General features: G+C 31.6%; 1 protein-coding gene across 10 annotated transcripts in view; it reads left to right on the forward strand.

The window, feature by feature from the left end:
• LOC145314526 (uncharacterized) overlaps positions 1-20,876 on the forward strand; it is a 330,684-nt gene that overhangs the window by 290,450 nt on the left and 19,358 nt on the right. For 4 of the 10 annotated variants that reach the window (XM_080154459.1, XM_080154465.1, XM_080154466.1 and 1 more), the window contains exons 7-20: positions 666-756; positions 1,147-1,177; positions 3,504-3,555; positions 3,929-3,992; positions 4,659-4,697; positions 10,238-10,281; positions 11,828-11,911; positions 13,147-13,245; positions 16,967-17,038; positions 17,219-17,554; positions 17,863-17,923; positions 18,208-18,354; positions 18,674-18,797; positions 19,269-19,329. In XM_080154459.1, the coding sequence (XP_080010585.1) occupies positions 666-756; positions 1,147-1,177; positions 3,504-3,555; positions 3,929-3,992; positions 4,659-4,697; positions 10,238-10,281; positions 11,828-11,911; positions 13,147-13,245; positions 16,967-17,038; positions 17,219-17,554; positions 17,863-17,923; positions 18,208-18,354; positions 18,674-18,797; positions 19,269-19,329 (1,305 nt within the window). The remainder of the gene's footprint in view (positions 1-665; positions 757-1,146; positions 1,178-3,503; positions 3,556-3,928; positions 3,993-4,658; positions 4,698-10,237; positions 10,282-11,827; positions 11,912-13,146; positions 13,246-16,966; positions 17,039-17,218; positions 17,555-17,862; positions 17,924-18,207; positions 18,355-18,673; positions 18,798-19,268; positions 19,330-20,876) is intronic. The other 6 variants (XM_080154463.1, XM_080154469.1, XM_080154460.1 and 3 more) reach the window with 4 other exon arrangements.

Genomic DNA, 20,876 nt, shown 5'->3' on the forward strand with positions numbered 1-20,876 from the left:
AGTTGAAATAATTAATTTTGTCCGAGGCATTTTTCATTCCTTATCTCTAAGGATATTTGACCTTATGGGGAGGAACAAATTATAACGCGGCCTATGTCTTAAAAGGACACAACCCCAATTAAAATAAATCAGTATTTTGGCAGCAAAGTAACGGATGACATCCCTTTGAAATAACTTCTTACTTTATACTCTCTACTTACAAAAAAAAACTTTTAAATTTATTTAGATAAAGTTATTTTTACTTGTATAGCAACACAATAGTTTTTTTTTTGTGGCAAAAGTACGAAAACACAAGGATGGCAATTTTTATAAGCAGTGCAGCAATAATAACATTTAAAACAATCAATAATTATGATCTGTTTGATTGAATTTTAGATTTAAACTTTTAAAAGTATATAGGGACTATTAGGGCAATCTGCTATATAAAGTTTTTTTTTGTCTGTAGCTTAAGATTTCGTAAACTACTGCGATTGAATTCTCTTGTAGCTTTACGTAGGTCCCAGGATATTTATTTTATATTTAAGTTTTGGGAATGTTTAAGGCTATTTTTCTGCCAATCCTACCTCTTCGAATACAAAGGCGCGCAGCTGATGTACAGATTTAATCATCTTACACTAACATTCATAAAAACAAAACATTATGATTAAATAATGATTATCATTAAGTGTGAGACAGAAGGCGAGGGAGATGATGTGATGGGGACCAAACTTACCAACCGCAGGGGGGCGCTGGTACCCCCTAAAATGCTGGAAGCAGGTAAACAATACATACATCCTAAATGCATTACAGACCAACGAACGTATAATTATAAAAATGTTAAATCACTGTCACGAAAAATTGATAATCATAAATGTCATTTATTAAATGTAAACTGTATAAAATCTAATATAATTAAAAACATATTTTCTGTTAGAATGATTTTTAGTAGCGCAACCACTCTACAATTAATTAATGTATGTCCCTACGTCCCCATGTCATAATGTAGAATATCTTCAGCTTAAAAGGTTTTGGGATTTTGAATGGTTTTATTTACAGTTTATTTAATTATCTTAAAGTATCTTAATTTTATCATCTTCTTTCTCTATAAAACAATACGATAAATAATTATTCTAATAAAATATTTCATTGACATATAAATGTTTTTAGGTTGCTCTGGTTCAGGAAGCTCTGTCAGTCTGTAAGTATTGTATAAATAGACTAGCGGCTTCGCCCCAAGCCTCTATGGGCTTTGTTCCAAGAGGTGATTTAAAAAAAATAATTAAGGCGATATTCGTAAAAGAATAAGAAAATAGCTTAAAACCACCACAAGACCAATAGGTATATACCCTGAAGAGTAGAATCCGATCGGTTCAGTGGTTACCGAGATCCTAAGGGACAGACGGACAGACAGACAGACGGACTGACATCAAGCTACTTTGTATTGATAGATAGAAATATAGGTGCTTTCCCTCAATGTGGTTAGCTAGCAAAAAACCCCCTTCCTTATTGAAATTTAAAATACAACATGACCTACAGAAAACCAATTCATGAAAACAACCCCTTTCTATTTTTTATAATTTTTCAAAATAGCTGACGAGGGGGTCTGTGCCCGACTAGACACTTTCAGGGGAACCACCAAAATAGATATTAGAGAAAGGTTATATTATAGATACTAGAGTTGGCTCGATATAACTATCTCGCTATTGGCTAGTTTTCTATAAGTACATATCTATTTCTCAATAAATCAATTTTCCTCCCCCGCCATTACTATCTGAAAGAAAGAAGTAAATATTTAATAATTTAAATGATTTTAAAAAGATTTTTTCAATTATATTTTTTTTTACTTACTATCGCCAAAGGGTTAATATGATTAGAATTTTAGTTTTAATGTTTGAACACACAAAGGAAGTGTCGCCACAATCGAATTCTTTTAAAACAGAGTTTTTTTAAAGAAGGTGTATCAACTTTTTTTTTATGGCTAGCCGGTTCTTTTAGTAAGTAGTAGATGTAAAATTTTTCATAGAATTCAGATATGCAATCGGTTTTTTTGTAGACCTCTTATTTTTTAAGTAATTTAAGTTTTTTAAAAAAATAATTAAGTCGGTTTTAAGGTACTAAAACACAACAAAATAAAAGAAGAAAATGGCCAGTAAGAACAAAAATAGTAAGATCTTTAATTTGACACCTTACTTTTAAAATTCTGTTGAGTAATTATTGAAAAAATCTATTTTTTTAACCTCGGTTTAATAAAAACTTTTGACCTAAATATTTTCTCAAACAGACATAAAAAACATGGGTTCATATATACCTTTAGAATCAGAAAAATATTACGAATCCATTGTAAGCAAAATTGAAAAAAAGTAAAAAAATAAAAAAATATAAAAATGGCCAATTGTATTTTTTGTTCTGGCAACACTATCGTCTTACCTTTTTTACCCCCTCTTTACCCCCTCTATACCCCCTTCCCATTTTTATACCCAATTCAAAAGTTAAGACGTTGCCTGTACAATATAATATGATATTTTCATATAATTCCTTTTATTGTAGTTTATATACTATATTGTAAACTTTTTTTTTCAATTTTGCTTACAATGGATTCGTAATATTTTTCTGATTCTAAAGGTATATATGAACACATATTTTTTTACTTGTGAAATGATAAAATTGAGTTCAAAGTTTTTATTCTCGTGGGTTTAAAAAAATCGATTTTTTCAATAATTACCTGACAGAATTGAAAAAGTAAGGTGTCAAATTAAAGATCTTACTATTTTTGTTCATAATGGCCATTTTCTTTCTTTTTTTTGTTGCATTTTAGTACCTTAAAATCGACTTAATTTTTTTTTTTTTAAACTTAAATTACTTAAAAAATAAGAGGTCTACAAAAAAAACCGATTGCATATCTGAATTCTATGAAAAATTTTACATCTACTACTTACTAAAAGGACCGGCTAGCTATAAAAAAAAAAGTTGATACAACTTCTTTACTATATTATGAGATGCTGTACGTATTGGTGCAAAAAATGGGGACAATTTTTAAATTGATTTGACGGGGCTGTTTATTTACGTCACAAGTGAGGGGAAAGAAAAGGGAAGGAGGAAAGAAACCCCCTAGAAAAGAGATGGGGGTATGACGTCACACGCCAAAACAACCAATACGTACAGCATCTAAAAAATATAAAAAGTTTTCGCTCATATACAAGGTATAGAATAACATAACTGACAGAAACAAAATAATGATTTATAGACACATAAAATGAATATGCGTAGAAAATAAGAATATAATTTATATAAAAAAGATCATAAATGACTTTCATAATGATAGATCTAAAGATAGTTTTAATGAATATTACAAAATAAAAAAAATTATAATATTTAAGATTTATCTAGGTTAAAAAGTAAATAGTTAGATATCTTAATCAATTATAACCTAAATAAAATAATTTTATTATACATTTATATTTTTATGTTCAAACCCTCAATTAAATTCTAATAATAGTAAGTAATAATTTAAAAATTTTATTTAGGCAACATGAAAAAGAAAGGTCGTCTTCTGTTGTGGTTATTCCACCAATGCAGGTCAATATATTTTGTTATTTCTAGCGACCTTTTCCCTCGCATATTTGGATTTGCAGTAAATTTTCATTCATACTCTTTTGTGCAATACAAATTTTAATTTCCAGAAACATTGATTAATTTTTAAATAATGTTCAAATTCACTGTCAGGAGAAAATCTTCTAAAATATTGGAGAGAAAAGACATAAAGAACCGTTTTTGATAAATTAATTTAAATATTATGAGAATGCCATATCTTCTGCATCTATGAAATTTTATAGATATTAAAGTAAAATCCAAACATATTTCTAGGACATGTAAATAATTTTTATAGGTTCAAATAAAATTATAAAAAAATAGTATTTTTAAATAAATGATTTTAATTTTCTATTGCTAGATATGTCCTGGTGATCTACTTGTGTACTCTAGAGCTTTGACACATAAAGCTGGCGGTTATGGAGGTAACATAGATAGATAATCGTACATACAGATATTTAGATTATTTTTTCCTATTTCAAAAGTTGATATAGCAATTGCAGTATAAATTTTTTTACTAAAATTCAAAATTTTCGCTTAAAATTCTCATAAGGACGGGATCGAATGGGTTTCCAAATTATTCTGTCAAATAAGAAAGTTTTAATTTCAACCTTCTTCGTCCCTGAAGGGTTGAGCAAAATTTCAAGTTTTGCCATGTAATCAAACATTGACAGAATATTTGGAATAGTAATTTCAGCATGCCCAATATTAGGAAAATGCGATAAATAACTATTATTTTATTTTTGAATGATTTATAATAAAGGATAATTTTACTCAAGCGGCTCTTGAAAACTATCTGGAAATAGCTTGGTGATAAAATAAATTTCGTATTGATTTAGTAAGGACCAGACTATCTTATTTATTTGCAATATTCAGTTTTTAAGTATGTATTGACACTTAACTTTTTTAAAAAAAGATATACTGAAATTTTATGAGGTTTGTATGCAGCTAATTCACTTCAAACTTACTATATTAAAAATAAATCCTGTTTTTTTTTCAATTTGAACATTTGTACGGACTTAAAACAAAATGAATTAAAATATCAAACGCTATTGCAAAGTCAAACTGTTTATAATTAAAATTTTATTTAGAAATTGATGGTTCTACCCAAAGCTTAATATCAGACGCAGGTAAAGATAAAATCATGAAGCAAAGCTACTCTATAATTATCCATAAACATAGACTTCCAAATTTGAAATTTAAAACACCTTATCCCCCACTCAAAAATTGTAAATTGAAAATATTAGATTCAGTGGCGTGCGAAGCACTTTGTCTAGGGGGAGGCATTTTGAAGATTTTGTAAAATTTTGCCCCCCCCCTAAATCAAAGTGCCCCGGGGGGGCACTTTGCTTTAAGGGGGGGCATTTTGATTATATATACTAATTTTAAATAAGGGCGTTTTAAGGGGTGGGATTATTTGATTATGGACCTTCTAGTTCTTATCCCTTCTTCCCCATCCCTTTTTCCCATTTATATCCCACATCTTTCCCCCCCCCCCCATCTCTTCTCCCCCATCCCTTCTCCCCACCCTGCAATGACCGAAGGAAAGGGAGCTAGAAAGCATCTTTGAAAAAAAAAGTACAGAAGATAATTTAACCTTCCCCCCCCCCCCACCACAAAACATTTTTTATGGGTGGAAGGGGATGTTATAAAATCTCAGCAGGAAGGATGAATAACCTCATTGAAAAAATTTTGGGGGGGGGGGGAGATAAAAACACTCATTTTGGAAATAATTTACCAAAAATTAACCTAATATGTAAAACTGATTTTAAATATTTATTTATTGTATGACAACATCTTTAAGTAGCAAAGCACAAAAAATCATGAATAAGAATACAGACAAGTAAATTTAAAGAGCATCTGTTGAAATCTATAATACAAAGTAGAACGATGTCTGTTTGTTTGTTTGTAGCGAAGGATCTCGCTAACCGCTGAACCGATCGGGTTCTCCTTTACAGGGTAGCTTCTCTTAGGTCCCGGGAAGGTTTATAACTATTTTCTTGGGGGGGGGGGGGGGACACCCCTAACCCCCCCAAAAAAATTTAAATATCCCTCCCCCAAAAATATTTTTTTTTCTTTTTAAAACTTAATAGCAGGGACAACTAACCCCCACCCCTGTAAAAAAAAAAATACCCCCCCCCAAGAGAAATTTTTTTTTTAAGATTTATTTTTTAAAATCTAAATTACAAAAAATTAGTTTCATCAAACCTCTTGGGGCAAAGCCCCTAGAGGCTAGGGGCGAAGCCGCTAGTAAATATATATTTTAGGTAGAAAAAGTCACAAATCCTTTTTCCTGTATGTTGTGTGATGACAGTCAAAGTAAATTACATACTGGATGCTCGAATCAGCGAGAAATTTTATTTTTTTAAATTATAATATTATAATCCACAAAAAAATTACTTGTCCTTTCATCTACAGATATAAAAATCTCTTAGAAATATAGGGTATAGTCTCTTTTGTGGCAACGCCTCTTAAGGGGCATTTCGTCGTATTTTCATAGTAGCTTTTAAAAGGTTATTCTAGGTTAAGTTAGGTCAGGTGATTTCCCTGCAGGGTTAGGCAATTGGCCCCGCAGGAGCTATAAATAGGTGAAAAGCTACTGTGAAAATACGACGAAATGCACCTTGAACTGTTTTTAACCTATTTTTAAAACGTATATAAAAAATATACTATGACACCAGTAGAATCAGACTGCAGAGCCTCAATTTGATTTAAATCCCCAATAAACTTTTTTGGGGGGATTTAAATATTAATTTTTACTGTTGCCGTGATCATTTTGACCGAAGCAAAAGGTTTTTTTTATTTGGGTAAAATTCGTAGCTTTTAGAGTGTTTTGCTTCATAAATATTGTATTCTGGTATAGAGTAAAATTAGGCCTTATGATTTTACTATAAAAATTCATCAAAAAGGTAATTCTTTATAATATATCAACGAATTAACATTAACATGTTTGTGTTCTCTCACTTATTTTAAAAACATAAAAAATGGCTGTAAAGGGTTAAATGACAACAAATGTTTATGCAATACAACAAATTTATTTTTGTCACATATACAAATGCGTTATAAAATAAGATTATTCAAACTTATTTTTTAAAATAATTTTAAAAAGAATGTATCTTTTATGTGTATGGTTTTCATTCTTTTCATTTTAATTAAATAAAAATTATTTAACTACATTGGAAATAAGTCACTTTGTGAAAACACTCTTTTTTTGAATTGTTAGGAATTGAAATAAAACAAGACTTCTTATTGGTTAGATTTCAGAATTATTTGTTTTATTGTAAATGTTAGATTTTTCAATGAAATTAATTGTTTTGGAAAAAAAATTATTTCCAATGAACAGAGTAATGTTTTTTTTATTGTATCAATATAAAGTGAATTATATAAAAATGTTCTGTAAGCCACAATATTACTCGAAGTAAAAAAAAGAGCTTTTGCTTTGGTCAAAATGATTACAGCAACACTAAAAATTAATTTTTAAATCCCCCAACAAAAGTTTATTGGGGACTTAATTCAAATTTGGGCTCTGCAGTCTGATTCTATAGGTGTCCTAGTATATTTTTGACCCCCCATTCAAAAATAGGTTAAAAACAGTTTAAGAGGCAATGTCACAAAAGGGACTGTACCTGAAATTTAAAAGATACAAAAATAGCCAAAAACTTCCTGAAAAGCAGTCCAACCTCCATGAATTTTTAATAGTTAATTATACTCCATAATGATTGGAATGTTAACATAGTCCAAGGGGGGGGTAATGGGGCGATTACCCCCCCCCCCCCAAACGATTTTGGGGGTGCCGTAGGCAACCCCAAAATTTTTTTCATTTTACCCCTCCCATTTATAATTTACCCCTACCCTGGGGGTGCCGTAGGCCCCCCCTAACCATTTAGGAGGGGGTATTTACCCCCCCCAAACAATTTTGTGGGGGTAAATACCCCCCCCCCCCAAAATAAAAAATCTCTAATAAAAAAAAATTTTGCGCCCTTCGCGCGCATTTTTAATACTATATATTTAATGAAATTTAAATTAAAAATTTTGGGGGGGGGTAAAAAAAATTTGCGGAATTTTGATTGGTTGGTTAATAAAGTCGAGTTTCCATACATTTCATCCACTAATTGTAATCTAAATAAGGGTTTGTGATTTTGTGTTTCATCATTGGGGATGTATAAAATTTTTTTGGTAAAAAAGTTTATATTATACAAAATAAAATACTTCCTATTACCTGGTTTGTTATGTTCAGTGAAAAAAGATTATAACCTAATTTCTACACTAATTAAAAAATTTGGTAAGGCTAAATGAATAGTAACTGTCTGTTTGGATTTTTTTGGAGTATTTCTTGATCTTTTTTTTTGAAACTGGGATAGTTTTGCTTTTTGTAGGGTAGGGGGCAAAAAGGGGCATTTTTATTGAACAGGGGGGGGCAAAAAGGGGCATTTTTATTGAACAGGGGGGGGCAAAAAGGGGCATTTTTATTGAACAGGGGGGGGGCAAAATGGGGCATTTTTCAACATGTGGGGGGGGGCAGGAGGGGCGGTGGCTAGGGGGGGGGCAGGGGGGGGGCGTTTTGGTCGCTAGGGGGGGGGCGATTGCCCCAAATGCCCCCTTCGGTTCGCACGCCACTGATTAGATTATCCCCCTCAAACACTCGAAACCCCAAATTTTACCCTCTAAAAAAAGCTTTGACATCCCTGTTTATATACTGTTTTAAATTTTAAATTCAACTTGATTCCTATACAAATATACCAATTTTTCGATAATGGCACAATGACTGTTTGTTACTATGTTGACATAATAACAACATAAAAAAATTAACTGGGTATTTTTTTAATATTTCATCAGTTTCATACTAATCACGACTTAACCTTTAATGTAAAATAGATATTAAAATGTACTTTTTACCCTAAATATAAGACAAACAAATAAACAGTTCATATTCAAATCAAACAAGAAAATTTATGTATTTGACTAGCACATAAAAAATACATTTTGTGAATAATTTATTTATAAATATTGTAATTGAGGCCATTTGATTAAAGTCTACTTTGTTTTCTTAACTGTAGTTGACTGTCTATTGGTTATACAATCTGTCAGCAAACCCCTAAATATAGAGTAGCTACGCTACTAACAAATATCCCTATACCACCTACATATCCCGTGCTATACAAATATTGATATTGAAATAACAAAAATACACTGCGACTCTGTAAAGAAAATATCCAACAGTTTAATATTTACATAAATCTGTCAATAAATTCAAATACTCGCATTGAAATTAAATTAAATTTTTTCCTGCAAGGATGAAAATGTCCCTATGTAATGCAGCAATTACAATTTGCTGCTTAGTAAGAGTCTTACATCTTACACATTTTTTATTAATTTTCCTGTAATAAGCTTAAACAAGAATGAAAATAATTATAAAGAGCGAAGCGTCTCGTATATTGTAGAAAATGTTAAAAAAAAACCAGCTGAGTAGATCACATAGACCTTTTAACTTAAAAGAATAACAGAATAACAGATGAAGTTATAAAAGAGTAGATGCTAGAAAGATTCTATCATATAGCAGTTAAATTATTTACTCATAGAATTTTGATGAAATGAGTTACAGACGGACGAACAGCGAGAATTATAAAACTCTTTAGTCATGAGAATCTAATCAAGAAATATTTATTTATTGACATACGGACAGACATTGCAAGTTAAAGAGTAGATTCTTTACTAAATATTCTTATCCTAATCCTAATACATCACATGAAGCTGGGGGATTTTACGAATGTAAAGTAAATCCATACAAAATATATGAAATAATCATTTCTAATAGTTGGGATATATAATTACTAATAATCATGCTACACTTTATAGACATGAAATCTATCAAACACTGTAAAAAAAAATATCCCCTTAATTTTTAAACATATATTTTTATCTATAATACAAAGTAGCTTGATTTGTGTCTGTCTGTTAGTACGTCCTTCCCTTAAGATCTCGGTAACGACTGAACCGATTGAATTCTTTTCTTCAGGGAATATACCTATTGGTCCTGTGGTGGTTTTAGGCTATTTTCTTGGTGGATGGGACACATAATACCCCCCCCCCTCCCAAAAAAAAACACCCTTAATTATTTTTAAAATTTAAAACTTGAGACTAGGGGCGAAGTCGCTAGTTAGTATATAATATGGAACACTTGTAGATTGTCAGAACTTAATGAGCAGAATGTAAATTTATTAGTCGAAGCATAATTTTATGTAAATTTGTATCGAAAGTGCATAAATTCAGGATACTAATTGAAGGAATATTTACTATTTCTAGGATTTGATTATATAGATGATTCGCTTACAACATTGTACCTGTTATAGGAATTATTATTTTACAAATCAGACAAATAGGATAATTTATCATACACACATCCAAAAAGTTTTAAAAGATCGACATGTTTTAACCCAGACATACGGACTTTCTAGTAACGATTAAAGAGTTGCTGAAGTACGGACCTATCAAAGCTTCGCCTTTAAACACATAATTATTTTTTATCAACGTTATTTCTATATTTTTATAAAAAGCTGCCGTTTATTTGAGTAATAAATTTTGTGAAATTAATCAAGTAAACATTTTTGGCTTTGAACGGATTATTTGTTCTTTTTAGTCCAATATAATAAATATGATATAATATTTTTAGATGGAGGAAAAGCTAAAGGAAAACCCTGGTCTCTGCTAAAATTGGTAAATATATTATAATTCTCACGCTGTTCCTTAATGCCCTCAAAAATAGATATTTAACAACACAGCAACTTCCCTTTTGTTTTAAAGAAAAATTTAAGTAAGGTTTAAGGTTAGTTTTCGTGTGTTTGTATTTTACCTTTGGATAGGTTAGTTTAGGTTATATTTAAAAAGTATGGGGGAGGGGGGTTTTACTCTTGCTGTACAGTTTGAGGGAAATCACCACCAACAACTTCTGCACTAGAATAATAAACCATAAACCCGCGATCGTGGCTCAACACGTAGCCCATCCGCTCGTCGCCGGGGAGGTGATAGGTTCGAATCTCGGGCTGACATCGCGTCATTACAAAAGACGTTAAAAATGATTCCTACTGCTGCTATGTCAGGTGCACGACATAAATAGTAAGAGTAGGGGGGAATGCCTTGGCCCATAACAGGCGCAACTCACTACCATGCACAGAAAGGGTTGGTTATCTGAAGGATGTTACTTAACCTAATATCCTTTTTATGATAATCTTTATGAAGAAGAGAAATTACAATACCTTAAACATAAGAATGTTTTTCAGTGATTATCATTTTTCAGGTCTTTCAAGAATCTGTCCATAATTTTTTTTAAATTTTACTTTTCTGGTTTAAACCCTTATTTTTCTAATTGGCAAAATATCTTGATTTCATTCAATATTGCCACTGTAATCTACTTTACTTATATAAATCTACTCTAATTTAACTTAAAACTTTTTTCTTAATGTGTTTTTAAATGAACTTTTTTTCTGCATTCGTTTTTTATTTACTAATTTTTCTAAATTGAGAAAAACAAAATGATTATGTAACTTTTTAAAAAGAAATACCTAAGCAAGGAAAAGCTTGATCCTTGAACTCAAAGCTTAGACAATGAAATATAAATATAAAAAGTGGCTACTGAGGTAAATTCAGATTCCTAATTTGTATAGCACATATCAATTCCATTTACCCTTGTACACTTTAAGCTTGATAAAATTCTCAACCTTCTAGACATCTAGATTAACAGAAAAGTTTTATAATATGAATTGACGTACCTACCTTACAATTAAAGCTTTGCTGAAAATTATGAAGCCGTAAAATGTCTGACCTATTTTCCGTTTAACAGTTGGACAGAAAAGCACTAAACATATAAAAGAATCACTCCCTGAGAGGATTTAACAGAAAGCATAAGTTAAGACATAAAAGCAAAACTATGTTTCATATAAATATATATATTTCCACATATAGTATGTACTTTTAAAAGACAATTTTTTATATTATTTGAATGACGAACGGCGTTATTTCTAAATGGATTTTTCTATAAGTGAAATGTGACATAAGTGGTTAAATGCAATTAAAATTAAGAATGACAAATATCTCAACTTCGGTGTAAAAATAGGTATGCCTATAAAACACTTTTTGGGTCAGGTTTACCCTTCTAGGTAATTTTTAAATTGTAAATGTTTCTCTGATCCTTAGAGGCAGCTGACGCGCGGATGCCGAGCCCTTCGATTTTTCGTAACTTGTGGAAATAAATTTTGTTGTTTAGTTTGATCGAGATAAAAAGCTGAAAACTGGTGGCGAAGTAACTCTACAATCTGTTCTCAGTCATATCGTTCCTTCAGAATTTAAGGTACGGTTACACATCTTGTTATACAGTTAATTTTTATCCTTTGTAAAGCTTGTAAGTATTAAGAGTAAGGATAATGTATTAACAATCAAGGACTGTCAGACAAAGTTCGTTAATAAATGACAAAAAGCCAATTCTGGTGATTAGAATATGCAAATGTGAACTAACAATTAAGTTCTTAATCGACAGCAACCAGCAAAACAATATTTTAGTTTTGACTTTGTACAATTGTACAATGCCAGTTATCGTTGTCTAAAGTATCTTTACCCTAAAAGGTTTTTGTTTAACAGTATACTTCATCTTATGGATGCTCCGCATAGCTCCCGGGATGGTTTTAAGCCACTAACGGAAGGGGAGAAGCCACTAGTATACAACATGGTGATAAAAATCATTTTATTTTTCCTTAAATTGATTTTTATATGATTCATAAATTCATTGAGTACAAATCATTTTTATATTTCTATTTGATTTCTTACGAATCGGTTTCAATAATAATATATATCAATTTATATTTCTGCTTCTAAGAACGTTTTTTCATTAATTTTTAATTCATTTTTTTATTCTTCATTAAAAGTACATATCATTTATGAAAATTTATATAAAAAAGCTATCCGTGTGTGACGGACGGACGGACCGACCGACCCTATTATAGGAAAGCTTCGCTTTAAAAAATATTTTTATGATATAAATCCTTATTCATCAAGGGTTTAAAATTTGGGTTTTTAGATTACTAAGTAACCAGCGGTTTCTGTCCTAGCATCTAGGACAGTATACCAACTTAAAATCTCCACAATACTTGAATTAGCAAATAAAAAAGTATAAAACCAACCATAGGTGGGCCCACGCAAAGATTTCCTAGAACCGAGTAGTTGATCGGTTCAGCGGTTAGCGAGATCTAAATAACCAAACAAAAAGATATATTTTATAATTGTACTAACGGCTTCGCCCCTAGCCTCTAATTTTAGATTTAAAAGAAAAATTGATTTTAATTTTAAAAAGAATTTTTTTTGTGGGGGGGGGGGGAATTTTTATTTTCTTTGGGGGGTGGGGGGTTCGCACCCCTCAAGAAAACAGTTATAAACCTTCCCAGGACCTATGAGAAGCTACTTTGTAAAAGAAAACCCGTCCGGTTTAGCGGCTAGCGAGATCCTTTAGTACAGACAAACAGACAGACATCGTTCTACTTTGTATTATAGATAATAAGATTTAAATTCAATAATTAAATATTGATATTTCAGGACTCCCAGATGGATAAATATTCATGTTTCACGTGGAATGATTTTGTGGACCATATTCGCAGTGAACGAAGTGGTCGTAGAAGGTCTGGGGTCAGAAGGGTAAGTGTACTTTAGAATTCAGGAAGAACAGTCAGCGCTTTCCATCAAAGTGCCTATTGAAATAAATAAAATTTTCCTGGGCCTAGCCTCTGCAGGAGCACTAACTGTATGGGGCTTATACCCTGCTTGCAGGGCCCCTCAGTACCAAACATAGCCTAATCTAATCTGCCCTAAAGTAATAGCCCCAGGCCCCCCCCCCCTCTCTTTTTCAATTTATCTCAAAGATAGGCGATGTAGAGGGTGTCATCCATTAACCACTCATAAAATTTCCCAGGGCAGCACCTGGGATGTCAAAGATGTAGTTTTATTTTTGGAGGTAGGAGGATAATTGCGTGCTAAGCGCCGTAAATTTTTTAATAGTAAAGTTTACATAGGGGTGGGTGTCGCCTGGCGGGTGTTTATATCATTGTTTAGGGTGTATTAAGTCTCACACACATTAAAATTAAATTATATGAATGTCTTTTTTACAAAAAGCTGTACTTTCAAAATTAATACAAAATAGTTGCAGAAAAAAAATGATTTTGTGTTCTATAATAATTGTATTTATCTTAATAATATAGTAAAAGTGCAACTGTCAAATACAATTTTTCAAAAAAAATCAAGGATGAAGTTATCCTTAAAAGCGAAGCTCAACAAATACTCCGAAAAAATATACTGGGATGACAGGGCGACTACAATTTCAATATTAAAGGAACAGAATTAAATGTAAAAATATGAGCAAAAATTTTATCACAATATATCGTTAAACAGCTTAATTGCAGGATATGGATATTTGGCTCTGCTTAATTATAAGATGCCATGCTTATTAACTCCAGTCTGATTACAATTTCAAAGATTTTGGTAATAGGAGAACTAAGTATCGAAAGAATTTTATATGAAAAAATCTAAAAATAAAAATTATTGTAATTAATTAAAGTTTACAGATTCACTACGCTTTTCAAATTGTAACAGGCTATTTCAGTTATAAATATGAAAAGTTGAAAATCATAGGACAGTTCTACCATGCCTAAATTAACAATATAAGTTATGTTACGGACGGACAATACGGACCAATAAGAATTGCAGAAAAGTGGCGCCTTTAAAAAACATGGATCATTGTATCCATATGATACACTAGCGGCTGCGCCCCTAGCATTTAGGGGCTCTTTATTCGAAGGGATATGGAACATTTATATATCCGATGGGAAATGGAAGGGCAGAAAACAGCCTAAAACCTTACATCTACTTATTTTCCAAAATAAAGTAGCCTAAAACCATATAAGGACCTGTAAGAAGTTTCACAATAAAGGAGAACCATATCGGTTCAGCGGTTAGGGAGATCCTTCGCTACAGACAAAAAAAGCTTACTGCTTTATATAATAGAATATATGTTACTCTCTGTAAATTGATTAAAATTTGAGGTAACTCAAATATCAGCAGAAAATTTTTTTAATCAGTCCAAACGCCAATTTCATCAAGTTTCATAAACAATTGATGAAACTCCTGTTGGCTTAATATTTTTTTGTGGACGAACATACATCGGCAATCAAAGAGTATCTTTGCTACTAATAAAGAAACACAGGATCAAACACACACACACACACACACACACACACACACACAAACACACAAAAAAACATACACACACCGAAAAGTAATTTTAGAGAGAAAAAAGATTTATTTCCGCTACAACAGAAATCAAGGATGACAGCATCCATGAATGTAAATTAATACAATCATATCCTTTAGTATCATGAGCAGTTAAGTGATAGAAATTTCCAGTATGGCCCTCAGGTCTAACAAAACTGGTTTTAAACGTATAATTTTTTTTCATTTTAATAACCGAGGAAAGCTCTCTATAATAGGATTTGATAAATAACGTCTATTATAGTTAAAAAAAACAATAAAGTATAGAAAATTTAATTTAAAAGTAGAATAGAGCAATTTTTGATGGATTTTTAAAATTCGTCAATTAACAAGAAAATCGAGCAATTATGTTTGATTTAACTTAATAATTCATGCTACAAACCGTCATATAAAAATCTCAAAAACTGACATACAATAAAATTAGAGAAAATCTATGATTTTAGAATATGATTTAAATGTTTTCGGAGTTGTGTGTGTGTGTGTGCGAAGGTGGGTGTGTGAGTGTGTGTGTGTGTATGTGTGTGTGAGCGTGTGTAGTGTAGTCGCTTGTGTATTTGACAGCATAAACGTAAATGAAAGGATTTCTGTGTAAAGAAACTGCGTAGAAATAAATATAAATATAATTCGATATTCAAAATTACTTTACATTGGTATTACATTTAATAAAAATACAGGGTGACTATTTAGTAAGCAAATATGACAACATACATGATTAACCATTAAAGTCTAACTTGCTTTTAATTTTCCCTGTAGTAGCTTGCAGCAGGAGGGGTGGCAAAGACCTCTAAGGTGTTCACCACTCTACACCTTTCTTAATTTCAAGGGGGATGTGAAAAAAATCCAATTTACCTATCAAAGGAAGCTAGCTTGACTTTTATAGGGAGTTAGATACCTAGGGGGGTGTAGCGGGTAGCCTCCCTCCTGACTATAAAACAACAACCCTTTTTGTCTGTATTGCACCCCCATAAAAGCTAAGGTGTGAATAAGGAATCGTAAGAGGGGTTTTAAAACCCTGTGCAGGCTACATTTCTTTTAATAATTGCTATATATTTGTCATGAAAAATGAGTTCACCCTGTATTAATATGAAAATTTCCATGTTTTGAAAAGATTAAAATTTAATCTGTTAAAAGAAAGTCAAATAATCCCTTTCATAAGATTTAATCATTAGATTTTTTTTCTTTTATTCAGAATATTTCGCATTTATGAAAAGCGAAGCCGTTTTATAGTTAGGGTACCTCAATACCAAGAATACCTCAATACATCATGTTGTACACTGCACAATTACATGTATTTTTTGACGTGAAAAAATTGTCTAAAAACTGAATTAATATCCTCTGGATTAGAACCGTTTAATAGCTATACTGAAAATCATGCATAGCATCGTATTACTGAAAATTTTTCAGGACTATGAAAATAAAAATCATAAAATCAATACCAGTTTTGTTAGACAAGGCCTTCAGCCCCTGATGACTAACAAAACCAGAATTAATCTTATAATTTATTGTTTTATGTATCTGCGGAAAACTGTCTATAAGAAGATGTGATAAATAAATATTTTTAAGACCTTGTCATCCTAGTTATTATATATTCAGAATATTTTACTTCGCATTAATAGAATATTAATTGAAAATTTACAACAATATAGATTTTACACAACTTTTTGAAAATAATTTTGATTAAAATCACTAAAAAGAAGAACAAATGTGGCCATAAATGCGTCTATGTACATTTTACTTTGTACTTAGCGGAAAATATGCGCATGATCACATAATTACTGCGAATCCAAGTTTTTTTTAGTTTTGGATTGGGGGGGGGGGGGGACAAAATCTCAAGTTTTAGTTTTGGGAGACGCACAAAATTATTCCCGGCTCAATTTAAAAAAATTTTGTTTGGTCATATAATTTACGGAATTTGTTATAATTATTTGTTATAAGGGCTTTGAACCATGGTTTAGAATTTTTATGGGAGATGTAAAATCAAATAAATTTTATAAAATTTTGTTGGGGGGGGGGGAACACTCCCCTCCTGGCCTTCCCTGTAAGACAAGACAAATTTATGTGCATATAAAATCTTGAACTTTAATTTATATTTTAGAACTCAGTTTTGCCAAAGACATTGAGTCCCAGACTTGAAGAGACAGATGAAAGCGCAACTGAAGAAAATCAAGTAAGAAAAAATAATGCTGCGCCACTAGACTTAATTCCCTTTTTTATTCTTAAAGAGCCTCATTCATAAGTAATTATTTAATTTGCTGTAATTTTTTTGAACTTCTTTGACTTTTTTTCTATATAATTGACTTATTTTATGATAAGCTTCTAATTTTGAAAATAACTGTTTCTATTTTAGTCTCAACTGCTTGTATCCCTATCAGCTGAAGACTCCTCCCTTGTACCTGGCCTTAGCTCCCCCCGTACAGTCTCCCCCACACCCACTCTACCCCAGCAGAGATCCTTCCCCTCCCCGGAGCACCGCAGCCTTATGCCACCCCACTCCTCCTCTTCAACAAGCAGTGGGATCGGTACTATGGGTGCGTTTAGTGGGGGTGTACTTAACAGCTATGGGAGTGGGGCGCTGGGTAGTTGTGGGGTGGGGTCACTGGGTGGCTGTGACCGCCAGTTTGCCTCGCCAGAACCAGATCACATGGCCCCGCTCTATTCCAGCCTTTCTCTACAAGATCAACAGGTAAAAATCTTGAGTAGGAAAATAGGAGTGAGAAAAACTTTTTTTTAATTCTAAAAAACTACAATATACCACAAAACCACAAAAAGTTGTAGATAATTGACAAGTAAAAATTCAAAAGATTTGTACTAATGATTTGATTATTTCAGTAATTCCAACAGAAGATTTGAAAAGTTAATATTTTTTGGGAAAAACCTCTGGCTAAAAAGAATACTTTGTCATTTTAAGAGTTCCTGTCTTATTTTCTGCACTTTTTTATACTAAAATAACCTATGATTATAGCATTAAAAATTGATATTTTATAATTTCAGTCTGGTCTAAATGTAGATACAAATGCTAATAAAAGATCTCAGTCCATGGCAATTGAAAAAGGTGAGATTTTTTTTTACATAAATCATGGAAAGAGCTCAAAAATGCTATCTACTATTTAAAAATAACTAGTCTGTGTGTCCAAAGATCTAAACTGAATGAAAAACAATATCCATTAATTGATTTTAGGTTATTCATGAGGTTATCTTGATCGTCTGACGAGAATTCATCCCTTCGATTAACTTATTTTTTTGCTTATAATTTAAAATAAAGAAAATTCAGACCTTTCAAATGGTCATAAAATACTTGTTTGAGTGAACATGATTTACTAAAATTTCATATTTAAAAAGGTCATGAATCTCGACGTGATTACCAGCTGTCCCTGCAGTCCAGACAAACGTCCAGCAGCATGGACAGCCAACCATCCCCAAGTTTGGACAGGCAGCTCTCTCCTGGTCATGGACAGTCCACAACACCTCGCCACTCATCTCCAGGTATTGTAAAGAAACGATGCGGTAATAATGAACATCAATTTGAATTATGGGGATCAAATTTATTAATAACTAAAACTAACCCTTCGGGGACTTAAATTGCGGTCACCTTTTACTCTGGGCTACCCAATACCCAATAATACCTAATCTAACCTGGCCTAAAATAAGAAATATTATGTCATCAGCATTAACAATGAATCATTGAAATTTTTTATAATCAAGCAAGTTAAGGAGAATTTTTATAACTGAACTATAAAACGTATGATCTGACACTAATAAATCTTTTTATACCTCTTGTTTTAAACAAAAATTTAATGTTTAGACAGTTCCGGATCTTCAAGCCACCCATTGCCGCACCCTCATTTGCCAGATTTGGTTGACCAATCAGAGAGAAGGATAACAAATAATGCCGCGGCTGTTGATATTTCTGCTTATCTTGCCAATAGGTAAAATTATCTAATAAAAAAATATTAAGAAATCTGTACAGAAAGTTGATGTATTGTTTAAATACTACATCTAGTATTTGTCTGTCAAACTATATTTTATACAAAAATTTAGTTTAAAGTTTATTCTCTATTGCATTAATTCATTTAAAGTAATATTGATGGCGTCCCCAGTTTTAAAAAGCTTAACCCTTGTTTTTGGATGGACAATCGTTCAATCTTTCACTGAATATACTAACTTGTTTTACCGTATGGCTACGAAACCGATCAATATCCGCTGTATTTAAAACGGTTTTAAGCCATTTTGAAAAATCATATCTCAAATCATATTACAGTTTTTATGAAAAAAATATTAAACTCATTTTATTACCCGCCATAATCTATCTAATTAGGATTCAATAAATAAATAACTTGTATTAAATGTTTTGTTAAAGTCAAACAAGCACAAAATAACAAAATATTTATTTGTGTAAGAAGATATTCTGGTCCACCTTCCCCAACTGTCCAACAAAGCCAAGCGTTTTCTATACCAGAGGTAATGACAGTTGATTTGTCATGATTATAGAATTGTTTTGCTTCTTACAAGGTTTATAATCAAAATTTGATTTTTATGGATCTAATCTTTATTAATTTTAGTAGAATAAGGGAAGGAGGGGAAATTGGATTGTAATTTACACCGGTACAAAAGTTTATAACCAACGTATACTTGAATCATTGAAGATTTTATCCGTTAAGTAAAAAGCATAAATATAAAAATTTCAATTAATTTTTACCATGTAGTTAAGTTGTAAGGTTTCTTTATCTTTAGCTTAAGTTTTAAAAAAATGATGAACCTATTGACTTTTTTTGGGTAAGCATGAAATAGGTCTCGGGATGAATATACATAGATAATATTTTTATTATTTAAGTCTTTGGATGGTTTTAAGCTTTACCTAAAACCCCTCCATAGGTAGGTACTACTACAGAGTACCTGGATTCTGTGGCAACTCCGCTAATAAATTCTTTTACATAAAGTAGTAAATTTTTTTGTCCGTAGCGAAGGATCTGGCTGACCGCTGAACAGATATCGTTCTCCTTTACAGTAAAACTTCTGGATCATGGAAAGAAAACAAAGTCATTCCTAAATTAGGACAGAAGTCACCTTCCTAGGAAGGACATAAGTAGCCTTCCTTAAGTGAGAATTTGTTAGATGAAGGGCATAACATGCCTCCCTAAACAAAGATTTTGCAAGATTGAGGACATAAGTAGCCTCCCTTCACCTCACAAAACCTAGCTTTTTGATCCTTCACATAGCAAAATCTTGCATAAAATTGGTTTTTGCTCCATCACATAGCTAATTCTTGCAAAACATAGCAAATTCTTACAAAACATAGCAAATTCTTACATAACATAGCAAATTCTTGCAAAACATAGCAAATTCTTACAAAACATAGCAAATTCTTGCAAAACATAGCAAATTCTTGCAAAACATAGCAAATTCTTAGAAAACTTAGCAAATTCTTGCAAAACATAGCAAATTCTTGCAAAACATAGCAAATTCTTACAAAACATAGCAAATTCTTGCAAAACATAGCAAATTCTTAGAAAACTTAGCTTTTCTGTCCTTCACATAGCAAATTCTTGCAAAACATAGCAAATTCTTGCAAAACATAGCAAATTCCTGGAAAACTTAGCTTTTCTGTCCTTCACATAGCTAATTCTTGCAAAACATAGCAAATTCTTACAAAACATAGCAAATTCTTGCAAAACATAGCAAATTCTTGCAAAACATAGCAAATTCTTGGAAAACTTAGCTTTTCTGTCCTTCACATAGCTAATTCTTGCAAAACATAGCAAATTCTTACAAAACATAGCAAATTCTTGCAAAATATTGCAATTTCTTACAAAACATAGCAAATTCTTGCAAAGCATAGCAAATTCTTGCAAAACATAGCAAATTCTTACAAAACATAGCAAATTCTTGCAAAACATGCCAAATTCTTACAAAAAATAGCAAATTCTTGCAAAACATAGCAAATTCTTACAAAACATAGCAAATTCTTGCAAAACATAGCAAATTCTTACAAAACATAGCAAATTCTT

The sequence above is a fragment of the Acartia tonsa genome, chromosome 3 (genome assembly GCF_053477335.1).
Source record: "Acartia tonsa isolate MP-2025a chromosome 3, ASM5347733v1, whole genome shotgun sequence".
In the NCBI taxonomy this organism is placed as follows: domain Eukaryota; kingdom Metazoa; phylum Arthropoda; class Copepoda; order Calanoida; family Acartiidae; genus Acartia; species Acartia tonsa.